Source organism: Octopus sinensis, linkage group LG10 (genome assembly GCF_006345805.1).
Source record: "Octopus sinensis linkage group LG10, ASM634580v1, whole genome shotgun sequence".
In the NCBI taxonomy this organism is placed as follows: Eukaryota; Metazoa; Mollusca; class Cephalopoda; order Octopoda; family Octopodidae; genus Octopus; species Octopus sinensis.
Window position 1 is genome coordinate 80,196,361 of NC_043006.1, and position 22,500 is coordinate 80,218,860.

At 37.2% G+C, this 22,500-nt stretch overlaps 1 protein-coding gene across 6 annotated transcripts in view; it reads right to left on the reverse strand.

Moving 5' to 3' along the window:
* The window catches only part of LOC115216264 (G-protein coupled receptor Mth2-like), a 100,318-nt gene that overhangs the window by 27,424 nt on the left and 50,394 nt on the right, over positions 1 to 22,500 (reverse strand). For 2 of the 6 annotated variants that reach the window (XM_036506848.1, XM_036506847.1), the window contains exon 2: positions 2,398 to 3,830. In XM_036506848.1, coding sequence (XP_036362741.1) covers positions 2,398 to 3,616 — 1,219 coding nt within the window. In that variant the 5' untranslated portion in view covers positions 3,617 to 3,830. Of the gene's footprint in view, positions 1 to 2,397; positions 3,831 to 5,403; positions 5,438 to 21,110 lie in introns of those variants that run through there. The other 4 variants (XM_036506846.1, XM_029785463.2, XM_036506849.1 and 1 more) reach the window with 3 other exon arrangements.

The window sequence follows — 22,500 nt, forward strand, 5'->3', positions numbered from 1 at the left end:
TCGTTTTTGGATTTGGTTTGCAAGATTCTTTATGTGAGTTCGTGTGTTGAAGCATATTCTGTTGTGTCTGGGGAGAGCCATTTTCTTTTTGTGCTTTATAATTTAACACACTCGCTGGTAAAATTTCCACTTATTCTTTATTTTTATTTTCCTAAAATTTTCGTTGCGATTTGCAACCTTTTCAATAGTCTTGACTCTGTCCGTTATTTGCACTGCGTTCCGTTTTGTTTGTTTGTGCGCATGTGTGTGTGTGTGTGTGTGTGTGTGTGTGTGTGTGTGTGTGCATGTGTGTGTATGTGCATGCGCACAAACAAACAAAAGGGAACGCATTGTAAATAACGGACAGAGTCAAGACTATTGAAAAGGTTGCAAGACGCAACGAAAATTTTAAGAAAATAAAAATAAGGAATAAGTGAACATTTTACCGGTGAGTGTGTTACATTATAAAGCACAAAAAGAAAATGGCTCTCCCCAGCCACAATAGTATATATATATATATATAAATAATAAATATTAGGGAATAAATCCAAATTTACAGGGAAAAAATCAGATTTAGGATTAAATCCAATTTTATAGTAAAATATTATAAAATATTATTAGAGACAAAACCACTATTTTGCAAAACAAACAAGGAAAGACTTAATCAATACATAAAATTTTAATAAATAGTCAAAAAAACCGCCACTACAATTGTTTCTTGTCTTGATCGACAATCTTCAGGTGGACTTCCAATAAGTCAGTTTCAAATTTGTGCGCATGTTTGAAACTGACTTATTGGAAGTCCACCTGAAGATTGTCGATCAAGACAAGAAACAATTGTAGTGGCGGTTTTTTTGACTATTTATTAAAATTTTATGTATTGATTAAGTCTTTCCTTGTTTGTTTTGCAAAATAGTGGTTTTGTCTCTAATAATATTTTATATATATATATATATATATATATATATATATATATATATATATATATATATATACATATGTGTATACAAGCACGCACGCACACACACACAAAAAAATAGATATATCCATATTGATAAATATGTAATTAGATATGTAATTAAAAGGATTGATTTAATTAGTGTGGTGTCAATTATTGATTGATGAACGTCTCTTGATATGTTTCGCATGACAAAAACTGACGAACAATAAGGTCTTGCAGGAAGATGTGTGATCTCCGGAGGATTAACATGGACATCAAAACTTAAAGATATCGAAGACCAAGCGAAATGAACAAAAGTATACACTCGCTCGTTGCAGATTTAAGAGAAGTTTGGCATACATGTAAGAGCAAAAGAAATGTCACCAAACCCTCTTCGTACTAAGAATTATTGCTATTGGTTGACTTGTGAAACGGTTGACAGATCACCCAGATGGGAATCTATGATGAAAGGCATTCCGATAGAAATCAACAGGTCTCACATTCAAACAGTATATTTTAGATTAGGTTATATAGGGCTTTCATCTTTCAAGGTATCAGAACATTAGATGAAAATTATCAGTCTGTTATTCTAGCAGGACAAGCGATTATATAGAAGTTAAAAGCATTTATATAGAGGATAGAAGACATCACGCTGGCTTCATTAATAAAGACTTTGCTCCATAGAAATCTTGTCGGAGGACATAATTAATCAGACGCTTTGATTGGGATATCCATTGATTGTTCAGTGGAAGAAACAATAGGCTCTTTTGTGGAGAATTTTGTAATTTTATGCAAATTCCGAAGAATACTGCGACGAACAGTCTTTGTTGATAGAAATGATATACAGATAAATAATCCAGCGAATGAGTTTAAAATACAAAATAACAGAGAAAATTCTTCAATACTTGTAAAGGTATATAGAAACGCAAATATCCATGTTGGTCCCGTGATAAAGAATAGTTTTATGCAAGCAATGAATTCGTCTTTATTATGTTTTGAGAAATATTTCGAAGAAAGTTTACTAGTCAAATAGATTCCTCTAGCGGTGAGAATAAATGCAATGAAATTAAAGCATAATATAATCAGTACGGGTGTTGCAAAGAACCACAGCAGACTTTTTCTGTTTGTAATCCAGCAAATACCATTTCCATATTCTGGAGAAAGTTCATGTCGTCCTGGTGTGTACTCAAATATCAGTGATACTGTTACTAATACAAGTGGACAGATCCAAGCGTACAAGGAATACAAGACAAGTTTCTTAGTACCTTTCTCTATATTTCGAATTTTTGTAAGTCCTGAGAAAATGTACCAGGTATCACATGATATAATATTCATCCAGAAGAAAGTAGCAAGAAAGGAATAGTGCATGATAACTGCTAAAGATATACACAGCGCTGTAGATGATGTTACTTGTGATGAAATAAGAAAGAGAAGCTCAGCTACAAACAGGGCTGATAAAAGACTAATGAGTAATTTACCTGGTAAGGTACGGAGATCAGGTATACAGAGATAGACTATGATAGTGATTGCTAAAGCTGGAATAGAGATAATTAATCCCACTATTGTGATATAATATTCAGCAGTAGCATACTTTGCCATTAAAGTGGTATCATTCTTTACACAGATACTTATTATACCTTGAGAATCACGAGTGAATTCTGATTGGTTCAGCAAACGTTGGGTATTATTTAAGTAGAGACGACCATCGTTGGTGATGTAATACTCAGATTCATTTAATGTGGTTGTCGTACAATTTAGTTGAGGATGGTAGATAACTTGTTGACATTGATTGGTATTCATAGCATAAAGAGCATGTGTTGGACAGGAGGGTAGCTGCACAACAGAAACTTCCTTAAGCTGGTTATCTTTTACTACCAGTGAACTGGTATGATAATTAAAAAGCATAGTTAAAGAAAACTTCCGTGATTTAAGCTTTCGTTTTCGTTCATGATTGCAATAACTATTGATTTTGTTTCTTTTTAATCCATTGCAAGTAGCACAGTGTATGTTCCTGAATATATTAACTTGATCTGTCACTAATGCCATGGGTTTAGACTCACATTTAAATCTTTGTTTTCTATTTATGTTATCTTGGGGACAATCCGAAATGTATGAAATACAGGAATACAAATATTTCTCCAAATCTTCTGAAGGAAGCTTCACAGTTGGCCTACATGTTCCCTCTTCGACATAACTGGTTATATTTTCGAAGCTGATATTAGAGATGAAATAGCAGTTATATAAAAGATTCCAAAGAATGAATTCCTCTCCATGACACAGAGCGCAATATAGGTTCCTATATAGTTTTTTACTTGTTTTACCAAAAGCAGGAATGGATTGCAGTTGATCATCTGAATCAGGACTTTCACAGTTGTTTACATGCTCCGTAACATCATGGTTAGGTGGACAACGGTCAAATTGATAATAATAAGAGTCATCAACCTTTCTACAACTGTAAGATATTGAAGGATAGGGTTGTTTGTGGTTAGATGCGGTTTTATTAATCTTATTAGAACAACATTCATTGTAGAGGTAGCAGTCCGGACGACACGAACAACGATTATTGTTATTACTGGTATTATCAACGCATAAAGGTGGAGGACATCTCCGACGCGATCGTTTATTGTAAACTTTCATTTGAGACACCAAATATGGAAGCGAAAATATAACCATGAAAAATGGAAGAAAATTCCCCATTTTATAATGTATTAATACAGGCCAATATAATCGCAAATTACAATTATATTTTCACAAGTTCTTTAGTTCCTTGATTTTTTTCTAGCACCAACTAAATAATACGAACGTTCGTGAAGTTTGTTAGATCGAAGACACTGATATCAAATCCTGAACGTAAGGCAATCATTATTGATTGCATTGTTGCACTTGTATATTTTAAGCTTTGTGGACGTATCTGAAAAAAAGTAGAAAAAAGAAATAACATTAAACGGTATAATGAATGTGCGCACATATATGCAAACTATAAAATTCATGCATTTTGTATCGTAACATTTGTCATTTTACATAGAAAATACTTGCAACTGTGATTGTGGTTTTTAAATTAATACAATCTGCTTGGCAGCAACTGTTTATAACAAATGTACTGGTAAGAACTTTTCTTACAAAATATTATACGCCTCGATATTTTATGTTCTACTCCTATTATCTAAGAGACAAAAAAAACTTTTATTGCCGGCACAAAGGGCATTATGCTTGGATTACGAAGTTAAATGAAAATCTATTACGATATGTTTAAATGTACACTCTCAGAATTTCCTAATAATGTTTCCATACCAATATCAAATACTTTTTTAGATGGAGAAATTATTGCAGAGAATATATGGAATAGCATTTATTTATTTTTATTGTGCCCTTTTCAAGCCTAGCCAGGCTCATGGGCCCGGTTTCCCGGTTTCTATGGCGTATGCGTTCCCCATCCCCCAGCTGGACGGGTCGCCAGTCCATCTCAGCGTTACTCAAGAAACAGGAACAAAGAGTGAGTGAAAGTTGGGGCGAAAGAGTACAACAGGGGTCCTCCCCTGCCGGAGCCTCGTGGAGCTTTAGGTGAGTTCGCTGCCCTAACCACTGGGCCATTGCGCCTCCACATGGAATAGCGTTACTACTACTCAACTGGACAGTTGTTGCTTAGTGACAACTAACTGCTAAAAATGATAAAGACGACGATGACGACGGCATCAGTAATACCACAGACTTGCTTGTCAGTTGTTTGACCTTAAGCAGTTGAGTATGTCCTTAAGTGGCTGGCGATATGTGCATTTCTGATCACGTGCAGAAGTACTGGGAGAACATCATAGCCATGTGTGGAGAGAAATCTTTTGGGGTTTGAATAATTCACCTCTGGAGCCATGGGTGTGTCGTTCACCATCTTTAAGCAAAACTTATTCAGCAACCTTTTGAGCGGGTTAGGCTACCCGACCTGAAGAAGATTTTAACAGGGGCTCCACCTAAGAGGTCATGCTTTGTCACACACATATGGTTGTGATGCATGTGTCTGCTGTACCCTTATCAAACGAGTAGTCAAGATGAGTAAATTGGGCTTCGTACATTTGTATCCCAGTGTTATTTTGATGGCATGCATTGATACAACGAAAAGTTAAAATAGCTTACGATTTAAGAAAAAGAGATGGTCAGATAAATCATCTCATTTCATGGGTGATATAAATGTTTATGCGAAAAATATGTAACAAATGATGTAGGAGTGCAATTTGGGATAGAAAAGTACGCTATTTTGAAAATGAAACGAAGAATTTAAAGAAGCCAGGGAACTAAAATGCCAAATGGGAAAACAATGAGAGCAGTTGAGAAAAGACACTGGTATAAGTACTTGGAAATACTGGAAGCAGATGAAATAAAAAATGAAGAAACGAAACAAATTACCAGTAGTAAGTACACAGGGAGAATGAGAAATTATTGCAGTCAAAACTGAATTCAAAAAATCTTATCGAAGCAATAAATTAGAGCAGTACCTTTAATCAAATGTGGAGTTCGAATAATAGACTGAACCAGAAACAATTTAAAAGAACTTGACAGAAAAACTAGAAAGTTGTTGACAATGTATGGAGCCCACCATCCGAAAGCTGATATCAACCGGCTGTACTTGAGGTGAGACCAGGGTGGAAGAAACTTAATAGCAGTAGAAGAATGTGTTGAGATGAAAAGGAAAAGCCTAGATGAGTATTTACAGAACAGCACAGAAAAACTACTAAAGACAGTGAATAAAGAACAAGTGAGCAAGCGCGTAAAAGGAGAAAAGGACAAGAATAAAATTTAAAGAGAGCACGTCAGATAGATTGAAGAGAAACGTTTAGATAGTCAGTATTGGAAAGCCATTGATGATGTATGTGGAACAAAATCCTGAGCAAGGTTAAAAACGGGGCAATTAAAAAAAGAACCAGAGAGCCTAATTGTAGCAGCCCAAGAACAAGCGATAAAAACAAAGAACTTGGGAAAAAATATACATGGAGAGAAGGTGGCAGAAAAATGTAAAGCCTGTGGAACTTGGAATGAGACAGTGGCACACATTGTGACAGAATACTCCAAGTTGGCACAGGAAGACTATAAGAACTGGAGGCACGACCAGGTCGTAACAGTTTTACGCTGGAATATTTGCCAGAAATGGGTATTTGAAGCTAGAAACACATAGTACAATCTTCGAATCGGAAGAGTACTGGAGATGAATTTTGTGGAACATTCTTATTCAAATGGACAAGAAGTTAGAAAATAATAGACCAGACATAACAATCATAGATAAGGAAATGCGATTTTAGGATTGTAAAGTAAGAGGACGAAAAACAAAACAAAAAAAAAAAAGAAATTAAATGGGAAGAATTTGGAGCATGAAAGCACTAAAGAATGTGCCTATATTAATTAGTGCATTGCGAACAATAAACAAAGCAAAGATATAAAGAAATGGCTGAAGGAGATTGGAATAGAATGCCCTGTAGAGCTCTTACAAAAAATTTGTCTCTTTGGGATAACAAGGATTATCAGGAGCGTTTTAAACACTTGAAAGACTACTGAAATCTTGTGGACACCAAATGTTACCCACATAAATCCTACGAGGAATAAGACCGTATAAAACCAGATAATAATAATAATAATAATAATGATGATAATGATAATAATAATAATAATAATAACAATAATAATAATAATAATAATAATAATAATAATGATAATAATAATAATAATGATGATAATGACGATGGTTTAAAATTTTGCCACAAGGACAGCATATCTGCGGGGATAAGCCGATTATATCACACCCAGTGTTCTACTGTTACTTGTTTTATCGACCTGAAAACATGAGAGGCTAAGTCGATCTAGGTGGAATTTGAATTCAGAACGTAGCGACGGGCGAAATACCAATTTCTTTACTACCCACAATGGGCTAAACACAGAGGGGACGAACAAGGACAGACAAACGAATTAAGTCGATTATATCGACTCCAGTGCGTAACTGGTACTTATTTAATCGACCCCGAAAGGATGAAAGGCAAAGTCGACCTCAGCGGAATTTGAACTCAGAACGTAGCGGCAGACGAAATACCGCAAAGCATTTCGCCCGGTGTGCTAACGTTTCTGCCAGCTCGCGGCCTAAATAATAATTATAATAATAATGATAATAATAATAATAATAATAATAATAATAATAATAATCATAATAATAATAATAGTAATACTACTACTACTACTACTACTACTACTACTACTACTACTACTACTACTACTATAATAATAATAATAATAATAATAATAATAACCTTTCTACTATAGGCACAAGGCCCGAAATTTTGGGGGAGGGGGCCATTCGATTAGATCGACTCCAGTATGTAGCTGGAATTTGTACTCCGAACGTCAATACGGACGAATCGCCACTAAGTATTTCGCCCGGGGTGATAACGATACTGCCAGCTCACCCGCTGATTAATAATGATAAAAATAATAATCCTTTCTACTATAAGCACAAGACCTGAAATTTGTGGGGAAGAGACTAGTCAATTACATCGACCCCAGTGCGTCACTGGTACTTAATTTATCGACCCCGAAAAGATGAGAGGCAAAGTCGACCTCGGCGGAATTTAAGCTCAAAACGTGAGGATAAGCATTTCATCCAGCGTGCTAACGATTCTACTAGCTCGCCTTATTATTAATAATAATAATGATCCTTTCCACAATAAGCACAAAGCCTGAAATTTGGGGGAAGGGGACAAGCCGATCACATCGATCCCGGTGTTTCACTGGCACTTATTTCACCAACCCCGAAAGATTGAAAGGCAATGTCAAATTCCCCTGCGGAATTTGAACTCAGAACGTAGCGACGGGCGAAATACCGTTAAGCATTTCTGTGTCCCCATGTTTTCGAACAGGGGACATCTTGCAAGCCACGTTGATAAAGAGCAATAACCCTGGAACTAGCCCGTGGATGCTAGGTTTTGCTGAGTGGAGGTACTAATCTCCCTTGTTCGGGAACATAAGGACACAAAACTTTGAATACACACACACACACACACACACACACACATGATGTCCTTCCTTCAGTTCCCTCTGCGAAATCCACTCACAAGTCTTTGGTCGGTCCGAGGCTATAATATAAGCTTCTTACCACACAGCCATTCCTGCGCCAAAAGAAAGGGACAGTATGGTTTAGCACAAAAACACATGTGAATAAACGGCGACCACACCTGTTCATCGTCAAGGAAACGCTGAAGATTTTGCAGCCTCAGTGCATGTTTGTGCATCATTAGTTACGATATGCCTAGTTCTCCACGCTGTGGCTGTTGACTGCAAACGGACCGTCTAAGAGCGGAAGAGCAGACTCTCCAGCTTGATCAGCAATGAAACAGGGCAAAGGACGACGGTCAGACGGTAGTAGATTATGGAGTCAATGCATGCATTCACCACCTCCACCCAACCTTTCAGGGACAGCTTTCTCTCGGTTCATTTTTGGGTGAGACAGGCAGGGTGGGCACTACCCACCTTGCTCGTCATCTTCCAGATCTTGTCCACCTGGAGGTCCGAACGAAGCAAAATCCAGAGCAGGTCAACCTATTCTTCTGTCTGTCGCCTCACGACGCTGGCAGGCTGCAGGTCCACTGATGTCTCCTTGTTAATTTTTGCACTTATCTTCATTTTGAATTCCCTTAGAGTAGAGCCGATCACCTCGATTGTCGGGATATCCGACATTATTATGGTGATGTCGGTTGCATAAACCAACAGGAATCTTCTGCATCCCATTTCACGAGGGATGCCCCCCAAAACATCTAGCTTCCGTCTCAATGGTTCGAGAATCAACACATAGAAAGGGGTGATAGTGGGCGTGCTTGGCGGACCTAACGTGCGATTCTAAACGACTTCTATAGATGGCCATTTAATTAACCATGAAGCTGCACGTTACAGCGATCCAACTTCTGAAAACGGCACCAAAACCAGTAACCGCGTGGACAGCCTCTAAGTTTTGATGGTCGACCCTATCGACCGTTTTCGACTAATCCAAACTGATCAGAGGCCCAAACATGTCAGATTCCTTACCTACTTTGTTTAATATAGTGCAAGTGAGGTGGGGGTTGTCAACGCAAGCCATAAGCTTCTTTGCTTACACCTTGACCAAAATATTATAATCAGTCTTTAGCAGACTTACGGGTTTAAAATGACCTGTTTGATCACCACGCTACGACTCACAGAACTGGGAATTATTCTGTTCTGTTGTTAGTTGCAGCAGGCATCAGCTAAGAGACACCGAACAAGTCTGGCAGATGAAAATAGAGCTCAAAGAGCAGACCATCCAGCCCCGGAGACTTCTTTCGTTTGAAGCTAGTCATCGCGTCCCGTATGTCTTCTGCTATTATCGGCGTTTCGCAGAACCTCGATTCCCTAGCCGAAAGGTACAGCTGCCCGTCGGAGGTGAAATTCGTCTCTGCCTCCGACCACATTGCTGCCCGTACAGTTTAGCACTGTGCCGCTGAAATCCCACACATATCTGCTTGGGCTCAGTTAGTAAGAGCCTTCCCAGCCCGTCAAAGACTAACTTGTGTCTGTGTTGTCACGTTGCGCCTCCACCAGGAGTATCCATTGAAATTCTTTTGTTCTCTCGTGTCTTAGAGTACAAGCCATTGCTTTGACAGCGCAAACTTCATGCTTATTGTTGAAGAATTGGTCAAGTGCCAGTCATGCCATCAGTATGTCCGTCACTATGCCATTTTAAGTGCTTCTTGTAGCTTCCTAACTAGGTTTCCCTCTACTCTCGACTTAATGCTATTGCTTTACTAAATACTCTAACGCCTCTTCTCTAATAGCTCATTACAAGGTCACCCACGAAAAGGTTATAAACGATTGCATCATCAACTTGCTAATCCAGTCTCTGAAAACTTGGCGCGCTGGAACTGACGCATTTAGTTTCCAGTATCCGAGGAAGGCCTTACCTATGGAGACTATCTATGCCGACCGTACAGATTACAGTTTGTGGTCTGCGTAGACAACGACGTTTGAATTGTGGACAACTCATGATACTTCTATCTACTGGCCTACAGAATACTCCATCTAGATACAACGTAGATAACCCGATGTTGTTTGCCAAGGTCCACATCGGCACATTCGGGAGATCCAATAGGTATCTGTCAGACAGTTGGAAGCAACTCTCTCCTTACACAAACGTAAATGGAATTATTATTTAACCTTAAAATACATGGTACATATTCAAAGAACCTTTATGTACAAATTGAAATGCAAAAGAACGAAAAAATAAATGGATTTATGCATGAAAGTTTAGTAATAGCATTTATTTCCACCACGCGATACTTATTATTGCAAACATGTTTTAACTAACCTAAACTATAAACGCACACAAATACAGTCATATATTTATGTCTCGAGTTGTAGCTGTAAATTCAAAGGGGCCAGCCTTGTCATATTCTGATTGAGGCTGAATCTCCCTGAGAATTACGTTAATGTTATGTATATCTGTGGAGTACTCACCCTTTTGTTAGTTAATTTTATCCTCGTGTGGTAATGAAAAGTGAAATTGACATCCAATACTTGCTGTGTCTATGTATCTATGTATGAAATTTTCTTTGGATTTATGTATCTACTGTCTCTCTCACTTTCTCTCTTTCTCTTTCACTTCTTTTGTGTCCCACTTCTGTCCAGCTTTTAAAACACAAAACGAACGCCGTCACCACTCACTGTCTCTTTTACTCTCTCTCTTTCTCTCACTTTTTTCTCTCTCTCTCACTCACTCACTCGCTCACTCTCTCTCTCTCCAACTCTATCCTCCTCTCTCTCACTTTACCACTTCTTTGAAGTAACTGTGACACACACATTAGGTACGTACAAAAATCAAAAGTTAGCGTATTAAATTTATTGGTAATAATAATAATAATAATAATAATAATAATAATAATAATAATAATAATAATAATAATAATAATCGATAGGCAATTACTAGCTGATATCCTGTTTACCACTTATGTGGAAATTATTGACTGGAATACTGGAAGAGTCAATGTACGAACATCTAGAAAAATATGGAGTCCTGCCACATGGGCAGAAGTGTTACAAGCGTAAGTGCAGATGTACCAAGGATCAACTTTTGATTGATAGAACTGTACTCAGAGATTGCAAGAAGAGGAAAAGTAACATAGCCATATCATGGATCGACTATCGTAAGGCGTACGATATGATCCCACATTCTTGGATTATGGAGTGTATGAACCTGTTTGGGATTGCATTGAATGTTGAGCGATTGCTTGGAAAAAGTATGGCGAATTGGAGGACCAACTTGACGGCATACGGAAGAAGTTTAGGGATAGTAGAAATTAAGAGGGGCATCTTCCAAAGCGACTGCCTGTCCCCACTGATCTTTGTACTGTGTTTGATACCATTGACACTGATTCTGAGGAAAGCAAAAGCTGGGTATGTATTCAAAAGCAGGCAACGAAAAGTTAACCATTTGTTATTCATGGATGACCTCAAACTTTATGATAAAGATGAATCCCAAGTCAATTCCCTCCTTGATACGGTATATACCTTCAGTGCTGATATCAGAATGGAGTTCGGACTGAGAAAGTGTGGTGTGTTAGTATTGAAGAGTGGCAAAATCAAATGTATGGGCGAACTAACGATATTGTCAGGGGAGGTTATGAAGCAAATTGAAGAGACGGGCTATAAGTACTTGTGGATTTTGGAAATGAATAAATTGATGGAGAAAGAAATGACATAAAAATTTAAGGTGGAGTACTTACACAGACTGAGACTGAGCCTTAAGTCGAAATTAAATGGACAAAATAAGATCGAAGCTATCAACACCTGGGCGCTTTCACTCCTTAGATATGGAGCAGGGGTAATCGCATGGACAGTAGACGAACTAAACAGCTTAGACAGAAAAACAAGAAAATTGCTAACTAGATATGTGTTACCCCACCAAAAATGTGACACAGACAGACTGTATGTACCAAGAAAAAGAGGGGGAAGAGGACTTATTGAATGCGAACACAGCATTAGAGCAGAAAAAAATAACATAGCATGGTATGTAAAAAATGCCACAGAACCGCTATTATTAGAAGTAGGAAGGTCAGGCCTGTGTAGGATGGAAGATTTCAAAGATAAAGAACTATACAAGCAATTGAAAACAAATGGAACTGAAAATAGGTGGGTAAAAAAAAGAATGCATAGTCAATTTCATAAGGATATTGAAGATAAGACAGACATAGAAAAAAGATGGCTGTGAATAACTTAAAACCGGAAACGGATGCCCTAATATGTGCTGCTCAAAAGCAAACACTAAGAAAAAACTACATAAAATAGAGAAAAGATAACATATCAGTAAGTGTTAAGTGCAGAATCTGTGGACAAAACGGTAAAATCGTATGGCATATTACCAGCCAATGTACGCCATTAGCCCAGAAGGAATATGAGACGCCACGACAATATAACCAATATAACACTTTGCAACAAGTATGGACATGACAGCGCAAAACATTGGTACGACCACAAACCTGAAGGCATTGTCGAAAATAGAAATGCAAAGATCCTGTGTGGTTTTATGATTCAGAGCGACCATGAGATTGAGAATTGGAAGCCGGACATAGTTTTAATTGAAAAAGAAAACAAATTATGCTGGATCATAGACATAGCATGCCCAGCTGACAAGATATGCGATAAGGAGGAGAGAAAATTCGAGAGATATGACAGGTTAGCTTGGGAATTTAAGCAGTTGTGGTCGATGAAAATGGTAGCAATAGTACCAATAATTGTCGGAGCCCTGGGAGCAGTGAGCAAAAATCTCGAGAAGTACGTGAAACAAATAGGGGCTGCAATGAGGGTGGAGCCCTTGTAGAAAACAGCACTGCTTGGAACCGCTCGAATACTCCGGAAGGTGCTCGAAAAATAAGGTGTTACCTTAGTTCACTTGTAGTGAACAGCTGACACAGCGTTAGAAGCTGTGCAAAGGCAATACTACTACTACTACTACTACTACTACTACTACTACTACTACTACTACTACTACTACTACTACTACTATAATAATAATAATAATAATAATAATAATAATAATAATAAAAGTATATGTGCAGTTTCAGGCATTTATCAACCCCTTGAATAGTTCCAACGAGCCCCAGGGCTCGATATCGACCGCTTTGGAGCCCCCAACACAATTCAGCTATGCATTTACGATGGTGTCCTACGATGGTGGTGGGGATAGCGATGGATGTGTTCATGATTGTAGTGCTGGAGAATTTGGTGTTGCTGTAGATGTGACTATGTTTGTTGTGGGTGCTTACTATGTTTTTTGCTTTGTGTGTGCGTGAGTGTGTTTGTATGTGTGTGTGTGTTTGTATGTGTATGTGTTCGTGTGATACATGATGTTTTTTGTTTTGTTTATTTTCACTTCGTGATGTAGAGATATCGGTGTCTTTAGGATCTGTCTTGATATGGATGGAAATTTATTCATGTTTGTGCGAAATATCTGCGTGCAGGTTTCTGTTTAGAGAAAACGGAAAGGAGAGGAACCGCTTCGTTGGAAGGGGCTCGCGATTTTTTTGATGTCCGTTCGTGACTCTGTTGATGGTGTTTGTGGATCTTTAAATATTGTTGGTGTTGCTGTTGTTACTGGTGTTGCTAGTTTTGCTGTTTCCATTGTTCATGTTGCTTTTGCTGCCCGGGTTGGTGCCACTATTATTATTCGCTATTAGTTTGGTTGCTGTGGCTTTTAGGGAACTGGTATTGGCGGGAAGGGGGTGGTGGTTCCATGTCTTCTATTGAAAGCAAAAAGTATTCAAGTGACCAATTTCCCCAGACAGATGGCAACGAAGCCTTCTGCTGTCAACTACATACAACTTCATCCCTCCTGGAGGGTGAATGAAGTTAGGGCACTTATGGATTTTGCCTGGTTTGATGTGGAGTAGCACCTCCAAACTGATTTTAGACCAGTTTTCACGACCGGTTGGTTTCACCCATAGGAGGTTTTTACTTCCAGGACAATGCTGGCTAAAATCCATCATATATTCACCTCTGATAGTATCCCTAAAGTCTTGACACTTATCACCCTACTTCATCTTGGACAGCATACCGCACTCATGGATCATGAAATCGCTGGATATCTTCAAAAATTCTCCTGTGATTTCAGGCTTCCTGAAGTACATGTCTGGAGTACGAATCTCCAGTTATACCACTCTAATGGAATACTGACCACAAAAAAATATTAATATCAACTGTGGCATTTTCCAAGGTGACTCACTTTCACCTTTAATTTTCTGCATAGCCGTAATACCACTTACAAGTGGACTCAGCAGAGTAGGGTATGGATATAATATTGGCGACAAGAAAATAAGTCATCTCTTCTATACGGTGTGATTTAAAACTCTATGGCAAAAACTATAATAATCTTGAAGGACCACTACATACTGTGTAAGCATTCAGTGGTGACATCGGGATGGAATTTGGTCTTAATAAATGTTCCAAGACCACTTTTCAGAAAGGGAAATTAAAGCCCTCACATTCAGTAGTGCTGGATGTTGACACTGTCATAAAAGAACTAGAGCAGGAACAAACTTACAAACACCTCGGATTAAATGAAGGCTCTGGAATTCAGCAGGGAAGTATGAAGGGCAGGAAGGAATTTTATTAGAGAGTTCGAGTAGTCCTAAAACCCGAGTTACATGGACGTAACAAGGTGTTAGCTATAAATTCCTTAGCAGTTCCGATTATTATTTATAGTTTCAATGTGTTGAACTGAATATGAGCGAAATGAGGAAGATTGACAGAAAAAATCCGTAAGCTGCTGACTTGCACTAAGATGCACCATCCTCAGGCAGACGCAAATTGTCTTTACCTAACTAGAGCTCAAGGAGGTCGAGGCTTGATCCAATTTGGAATCTCCTACAAAACCATCACAATTGTACTGGCAAAATATATTGAAACATCTAACGACTGAATGCTAAGGCTCGTTGAAAACCATGAAAGACAATAAGCTTCATTCTGTTATGAAGGAGAGCAAATCATGTTCAAGTGAGTTTATGCAAAATATCCAGGTTAAACAGCATGATGGAAGTGCAGTAACTGTAGTTGCAAAGAAGGTGAAATCAATAGTAAAGTAAAATGCGTTTGAACAATTGGCTGATGGGTGGGAACAAAAAAAAACCTCTACATGGCAAATATGTGACCTGTAGCAAACACGCCGATGTAGGCCAGAAGCACACCCGTCGGTGGCTACGGAACTCATGGCGAAAAGAAGAGAGTGAAGACTTTATTTTGGCTGCTCAAGATCAGAGCTTATTGACCCGGAACTATCAAGTCAATGTGATGAAAAATGGTGTCGACCCAAGATCTGTAACGATGGGATAGAAACAGTGGGCCACCTAATCTCTGGGTGTAAGGTTTTAGAATACAAATCAAGATATGACAAAGTTGGCCAATATCTACATTGGATAATGTGCCGTCATTATAAAATCATAACTGCTGACAAATGGTACAGGCACCATCCTGAGGCTGTAACTGAGGGAGAAAATGTAACTATTCTTTCGGACTTTCCAGTATGTACAGACCGGAGCATAAAAGCAATTAAACTAGATATTGTTGTGAAAGGCCAAAACAATAAAGTCTGTTTATTCTTTTCTACTCTAGACACAAGACCCAAGTTTTGGCGGAGGAGGCCAGCCGATTAGATCGACTCCAGTACGTAACTGGTACTTAATTTATCGACGCCGAGAGGAAAGGATGAAAGGCAAAGTCGACTTCGGTGGAATTTGAATTCAGAACGGAAAGACAGACTAAATACCTCTAAGCATTTCGCCCGGCGTGCTAACGTTTCTGCCAGCTCGCCGCCTTAAAGTCTGTTTATTGATTGACATAAGCATACCCTGTGACCATAATATCACGGCAAAAGAAATTGATAAGCTCAGAAAATATAAGATTTGGTAATCGAAATCGTAAAGATGTGGTATCCCAAGACGGTTACAATACCAGTGGTTGTAGGAGCATTGGGAATGATCAAAGAAACTGAAAATTATCTAAAAATGATTCCTGGCTTACCATCCATGCAGTAAGTGCAAAAGATTGTCTTAACTGGTCCGTCATGCGTATTGAGAACAGAATTGTCACTGTGAATTTTTCTCCCACCCCCCACCTTTTATTTGCTTACTTTTTAATTTTAATTTTTTTTTCATTTTTTCCAAAGCTACAATACAGGGAAGAGTTTGCGCACTCCCAGTAACAGGAAAGAACACACAATGCTGCACACACCTCAGTAACAGGGATGTGTAGCAGGTGATGTAGAAATTTGCCTGAAACTACTGAGTGTTGAACAATTGTATAATAAAAATAACAACAACAACAACAACAACAACAACAACAACAACAATAATAATAATAATAATAATAATAATAATAATAATAATAATAATAATAATAATAATGGAGAAACAATAATAATAATGATAGAGAAACTTTCAAATTAGAAAGACATGGAAATAGAGGTAAATCGAATGTGGAATTTAAAAGCAGAAACAATTCCTATCATAGTAGGCGTATTAGGTCTGATAAAAAAATATTCAGACAAATACATAAAAACACCAGGACTTACAAATATATATAACATACAGAAAATTGCACTACTGGGCACTGCACACATCCTACGTAAATCACTTTCAATAGAGTAACAAACAGAGCATCACAACAAATCACAGCACATACCCAAGGCACACAGAGCTGCGCTCGGTAATGAAGTGAAAGCACGCTATAAAAATAAAACTACTGAATAATAATGATAAGAAGAAGAAGAAGAAGAAGAAGAAGAAGAAGAAGAACAACAACAACAACAACAATTATAATAATAATAATGATATTAATAATAATAATAATAATGATACGAGCAAGAAGAGCAGGGCTGTAGGAGGAAAAGGAAAAAGAACACTGTCGGTTATATAATGTTACAATATTATACACAAATTACATCTTCTGACAATCAAGTCCAACTCCGGGCCTTCCAACTCCGAGAAGGGAGTGAAAAGGCGAATGTCTGCTGCCTTCAAATAACCAGTGGTCAGGGTAGGTTGAGCTCGTTAGCCTTAGATAGCAAGTAGCCAAGGAGAAGGACCACTCTGATATCAAAACTAAGGGAGCAACCTCTCTTCCGCCGTAGTGGGCAACCTTGATAGAGATGATGTCTCAATAAAATACTAATTTGTAGCAATTCTAAAAACACACCTCATTTATGTGAATATGTCAAACTAATCACCTAACGATAACGGTGTGAACAGGACTGGAGCCAATGGTGAAAGTGCCACACCCAGCAGGTGTCTGATTGTGCAGACACCTGGGTGAGGCCGGTCGTAATATGGAAACTGCTAGCCATACTGCGGGAAAAAGTGAAGCAAATAAACATGATAGTTGTAGAGTGCTACAATGAGACCATCCCAGTAGAAATTACAGAACTGAGATTATCTGATCCAGCAAGAGCAATACAAAAGAATAGGTAGCTGTCAGTGTTGGACTTAGAAACTATCAAAGGAAGGATATCTGGAGATGTTGAGCATAAAAGAAACAAAAATAGCCAAATGGAAGAACTGAACAATTTTTCACAATAATATACGGACAAGAGTGGTGAAAGAATCGAGATCAGAGAATGATTAATCAATGAAGATCAGGCGATAATGAACTGGTTTGTGGATCTATTAAATGCAAAAGAGATAGAATTTATGTGTGATTGATCAGTGAGACTAAATCAAGAAACAAGCAAAATCAATAAAAAAATTAGCCAAGGTTGCAAGTAGAAAGGATGGGATTGAAGATCAATGATAACAGAACCTTGACGGAAAGAAAAGGAAATACACGACCTTGGTAGGAAAGGAGAATATAAGGAGATATAAGCTCCCTGAACAGTGTAGTGTCAATACTTATCAGAAAAGGAAAAAAGAGAATTGAAGAATGGTCGTTAAATTTATTTCTTTATTGCCCACAGGGGAGTAAACATAGAGGTGACAAACAAGTACAGACCAAGGGATTAAGCCGATAACATCAATCCCAGTGCGTAACTGGTACTTATTTAATCGACCCCGAAAGGCAAAGTCGACCATGGTCGTAAAGTTGAAAAATTGAAGAAGTATGGTGTTGATACAAAAGGACTGAATGTTGTAACCGAAGAGCTGAAGCAGCGCATACTTGCCAAGAAGGAAAAACTAACTACATTTGAGCAATGGAATAAACAATACTGGTAAAACCGATTATTTAGAATCGATCAAATACAATACGATCAAGAAATTAATGGCGGCCTGGGAAAGATTAGTTCCTAATGCAGAAGACAGTCGATAGTTTCAAATTTTGGCACAAGGCTAGCAACTGCGGGACAAAAGGTAAATCGATTACATCGGCCCCAGTACTCCACTGGTACTTATTTTATCAACCCTGAAAGGATGAAAGGTAAAGTCAGCATTGGCAGAATTTGAACTCAGAACCTTAAGACAGTGTGCTAACGATTCTACTAGCTCGCTCGCCAGCCTTGATCCATTTAATACATAGTTTTACATGTATATTTTTTCATTTGTGTAACCTAACAAGATAATTGTTTTCATTAACATTTTCGTTAACATTTTCATCAATTATCGAAACGGTCGTAACTGATTAATAAATGTAATAGTGTCATATGCATCCCTCTGTTTCTCTCTCCCCTCCTCTCTCTATATATGTGCGTATGTGCTTCTGTATATGTATGTGCTTGTGTATATGTATGTATGTGTGTGTGTGTAAATGTATGTATGCATGTATGAATGTATGTATGTATGTATGTATGTATGTATGTATGTATGTATGTATGTATGTATGTATGTATGTATGTATGTATGCATGCATGTATGTATGTACGTATGTATGTATGTATGTATGTATGTATGTATGTATGTATGTATGTATGTATGTATGTATGTATGTATGTATGTATGTATGTATGTATGTATGTATGTATGTATGTATGTATGTATCGCAGGAAGAAGTTACAAGAGAGCTCCTAATGTGAAGCAACGTATAACTATGAAAGATTTCACATGGCGAAATTAAAAATATATTTTTGAAGATAGATATGTAGTAGTAGGGGTACTCTAAAACTATAGTCATATTTTTGGTACGGCATATGTTGGTATATGTTGGTGGGAAGGCAGTGTAGGAATTTTGACAAAAATATACGCATTACAAACATATATGGAAAGAAAAAACGCTAAAGGTTGGCAATTCCTTAAGGGGCAAATATAAGGTAAAACGAAAGTATAGAATGTGGGAATGCTTATCAAACATGGTGGAAAGAAAAGAACTTATTGAATATGAAGAGAATATTTAGAAGGCGGTAAGAATTTGAAGAAATATGACACTGTTGAAAAAAAGTAGGCCAGTTTGAGTAATATAAACTATGAAAAAAAAGTATTTGCATAGCAACGTAGAGGTGAGTAGATGTGAAGTACATGAAATGTAAGAATTTAGAAAGAGTACTGGAGCTATTTTCACTAGGATGGCTTGATTTCAAAAGAAAGGTGTAAGCAAAAAGCGAAGAAAAATAAAAATTAACGATAGTTTTACACTTTTTCAGAAGGAAGAAAAATAGCTTAGAAAGTAATATGACGTAGAGGAGTAACATAGATGCATATTTAGAGGATAAGATTTGAAGCCTACGAGAAACTATAAGACGTTATTATTAAAATATTGTAAAATATGGAGAAATTCTATGGAAGACAATTTAATCAAAGTGTGAGTTTAAGGAATAAATATCCAGTTAAAGGGAATTAACTATTTCAGTTGAGTAATGGTCTCTAATTTAGACAGGGCAAATTATTTCTGAGGACTGTTTTAGTTGATTATATCAACCTCAAGAATTAGTAGGTACTCAATCCAGTCGATCCCGGAAGGCTGAAATGCAAGGAAGATCTCAGCAAGATTTGAACTTAACCGAAACAAATATTGCAATGAAGTGTTTAGCGAGATCTAATATATTTGTTAACTCGTCGTCTTGTTTAGGTTGAATAATGGCATATATAAGGCGGCGAGCTGGCAGAAACGTTAGCACGCTGGGCGAAATGCTTATTGGTATGTGCTGGCAGAAACGTTAGCACGCTGGGCGAAATGCTTATTGGTATTTCGTCTGTCTCTACGTTCTAAGTTCAAATTCCGCCGAGGTCGACTTTGCCTTTCATCCTTTCGGGGTCGATAAATTAAGTACCAGATACACACTGGGGTCGATGTAGTCGACTTAATCCCTTTGTCTGCCCTTGTTTGTCCCCTCTATGTTTAGCCCCTTGTGGGCAATAAAAAAATAAAAAAGCCATATATAATTGACATTCATACATGAGAAATTAAGCAGGAGATTTCTTATTTATTTTAAAAACCTTCGTATGAAAAAATACTGCAGAATTCTGAACAGGCAAAATCATCTCCCACCTCTCTTCGGATCCATCGAAGAAGCCCATCTGTGAAATACATATGTAAAGTGCCAAACAAGCCGCATTTGGTGAGAAAAATCATTCTGTTCATGGCGCTCTACTCTCCATCCATTAAATCTCAAATAGAGGCAATACCTCCAGCAGGGTGGTGGCCACGGAATTCGGAATGATTCGTGACTCTGTAACGACTTGCTACTAGCCAAAACTATAAACAGCGCTGGAGCAACTAATTGAAGCTGGATCGTCTAGTTGAGGTGAGTACGGTGAGCTCATGCGCACGCCAATAAAACAGTTTGGTCGTGTAGTAAGGTGTAGCGGTTTGAATGTTAACTGCCAATGGAAATCTGGATGAATCCAAGCTCCGGTGCTTGTCTCTGTCGTAGTATAAAATATTTCAACGTGTCTTTCAAAGTGTGAAATGGAGCAGGCTTACATGTCAACATGGGTTGGATAGAAACTAGTCGGCCTAAGTTTGTTGTTTCAAATAACTCCAAATAAAACGCTAAAGGTTGGCAATTCCTGAAGGGGCAAGTATGAGGTAAAACGAAAGCATAGAAAGTGGGAGTGCTTACCAAACATGGTGGAAAGAAAAGAACTTATTGAATATGAAGAGAATATTTAGAAGGCGGTAAGAATTTGAAGAAATATGACACTGTTGAAATATCTCCAAATAAAACATACGCTGAGAACAAAAACAATATATGTAAATACTTAAGCATTATGTTAAATTATTTCTGTTATATATACATTTTTGTATTATCATTTCGGGTAATCTGATAAAATAAAAATAATCATTGATAATGTAATCGGAAATCAATGATTTCATAAAACGAAGTATAATGTTCTTAAGATTTTACAACTTTATTATTCAGTATTAGGCCAATCCTGTGTTGAAGACCCTTCGGCAAAACAGTTTATGTTTTAATATAAGAAATATTATGTGAATAATAAATAGAAACCACAGAATACAGATAAGTTTAAATAAATTTCTGGGACCTCTTTTTTATTTTCATCATAATTAGCTAACAAATATCAGGTTACATATTGCGCTTGTGAGCATGCGTAAAATATATTAGTAAAGTAGTTCTTAATGTGAGATATAAATAAGTTTTCATGAAAGTAGTATTGTGTAAGATCATAAGAGACTTTACGCAGTATACATTGATTAGGTTTATAATATAGTTTTAGAGATTTCAGCAAAAAGCTATATTAATTCATATATTAATTCATAGTGTGGTAACGACGTTTCGAGATGACGATTGCTAATATTATTTTCCTAATGATATCAGCACTAATGTTTTGTAATTTAAGCAGAAATAGGTTAAAGGACATTTTTCTGTTGGTGTTAATTCAAGTGTGTTATTTTCGTACGTAAAAAAATTATAAGCTTTAAATAGAGATTGGAAATGCAACATTATATGGAAGTCTGCAAAACAGATGAGGTCATTGGTATGACTATTGACTTGTCTTGAGTAGGTACAAAAAACCTGGTTTTAAGAACGGTTAAATGAATATAGTTAGTAAATTCACGTCTTTCCGAACAACTTCAGTAGCGTAAAGTCATGATAAGAATTATTAACATGGATTTTTGCATGGACTACTTGGTAATGTTAGTTATATGAAACACTCATATCCGTTATTTGTGTTTTGGAAGTTGGAGAAATATCGGTGTGAATAATGGCAGAGAACTTAGGAATCTTCTGTACGTGTTTAAGGAAATTACGACAGACAATCTTTGTTAATAGAAATGATAAACATATAAATAATCCTATGAATGAGTTTAAGATACAAAATAACAGGGAAAATTCCTCAATTTTCGTAAATATATACAAGAAGACGAATATCCATGTTAAACCCATGATGAAACTTAATTTTATATATATGAAGGGCAAAGTTTTATTGTGTTTAGATAAATATTTCGAAGAAAGTTTCTTGGCCAAATGCAGCCCTCTAGCGGTTAGAATAAATGCAAATATATTAAGACATAATATAATTATTACAGGTATTGCAAAGAGCCACAGCAAACTTTTTCCGTTTGTAATCCAACAAACACCATTTCCATATTCTGGAGAAAGTCCATGATTTCCAGGAATATACTCAAATATCAGTGATACAGTTATTATTACAAGTGGACAGATCCAAGCATAC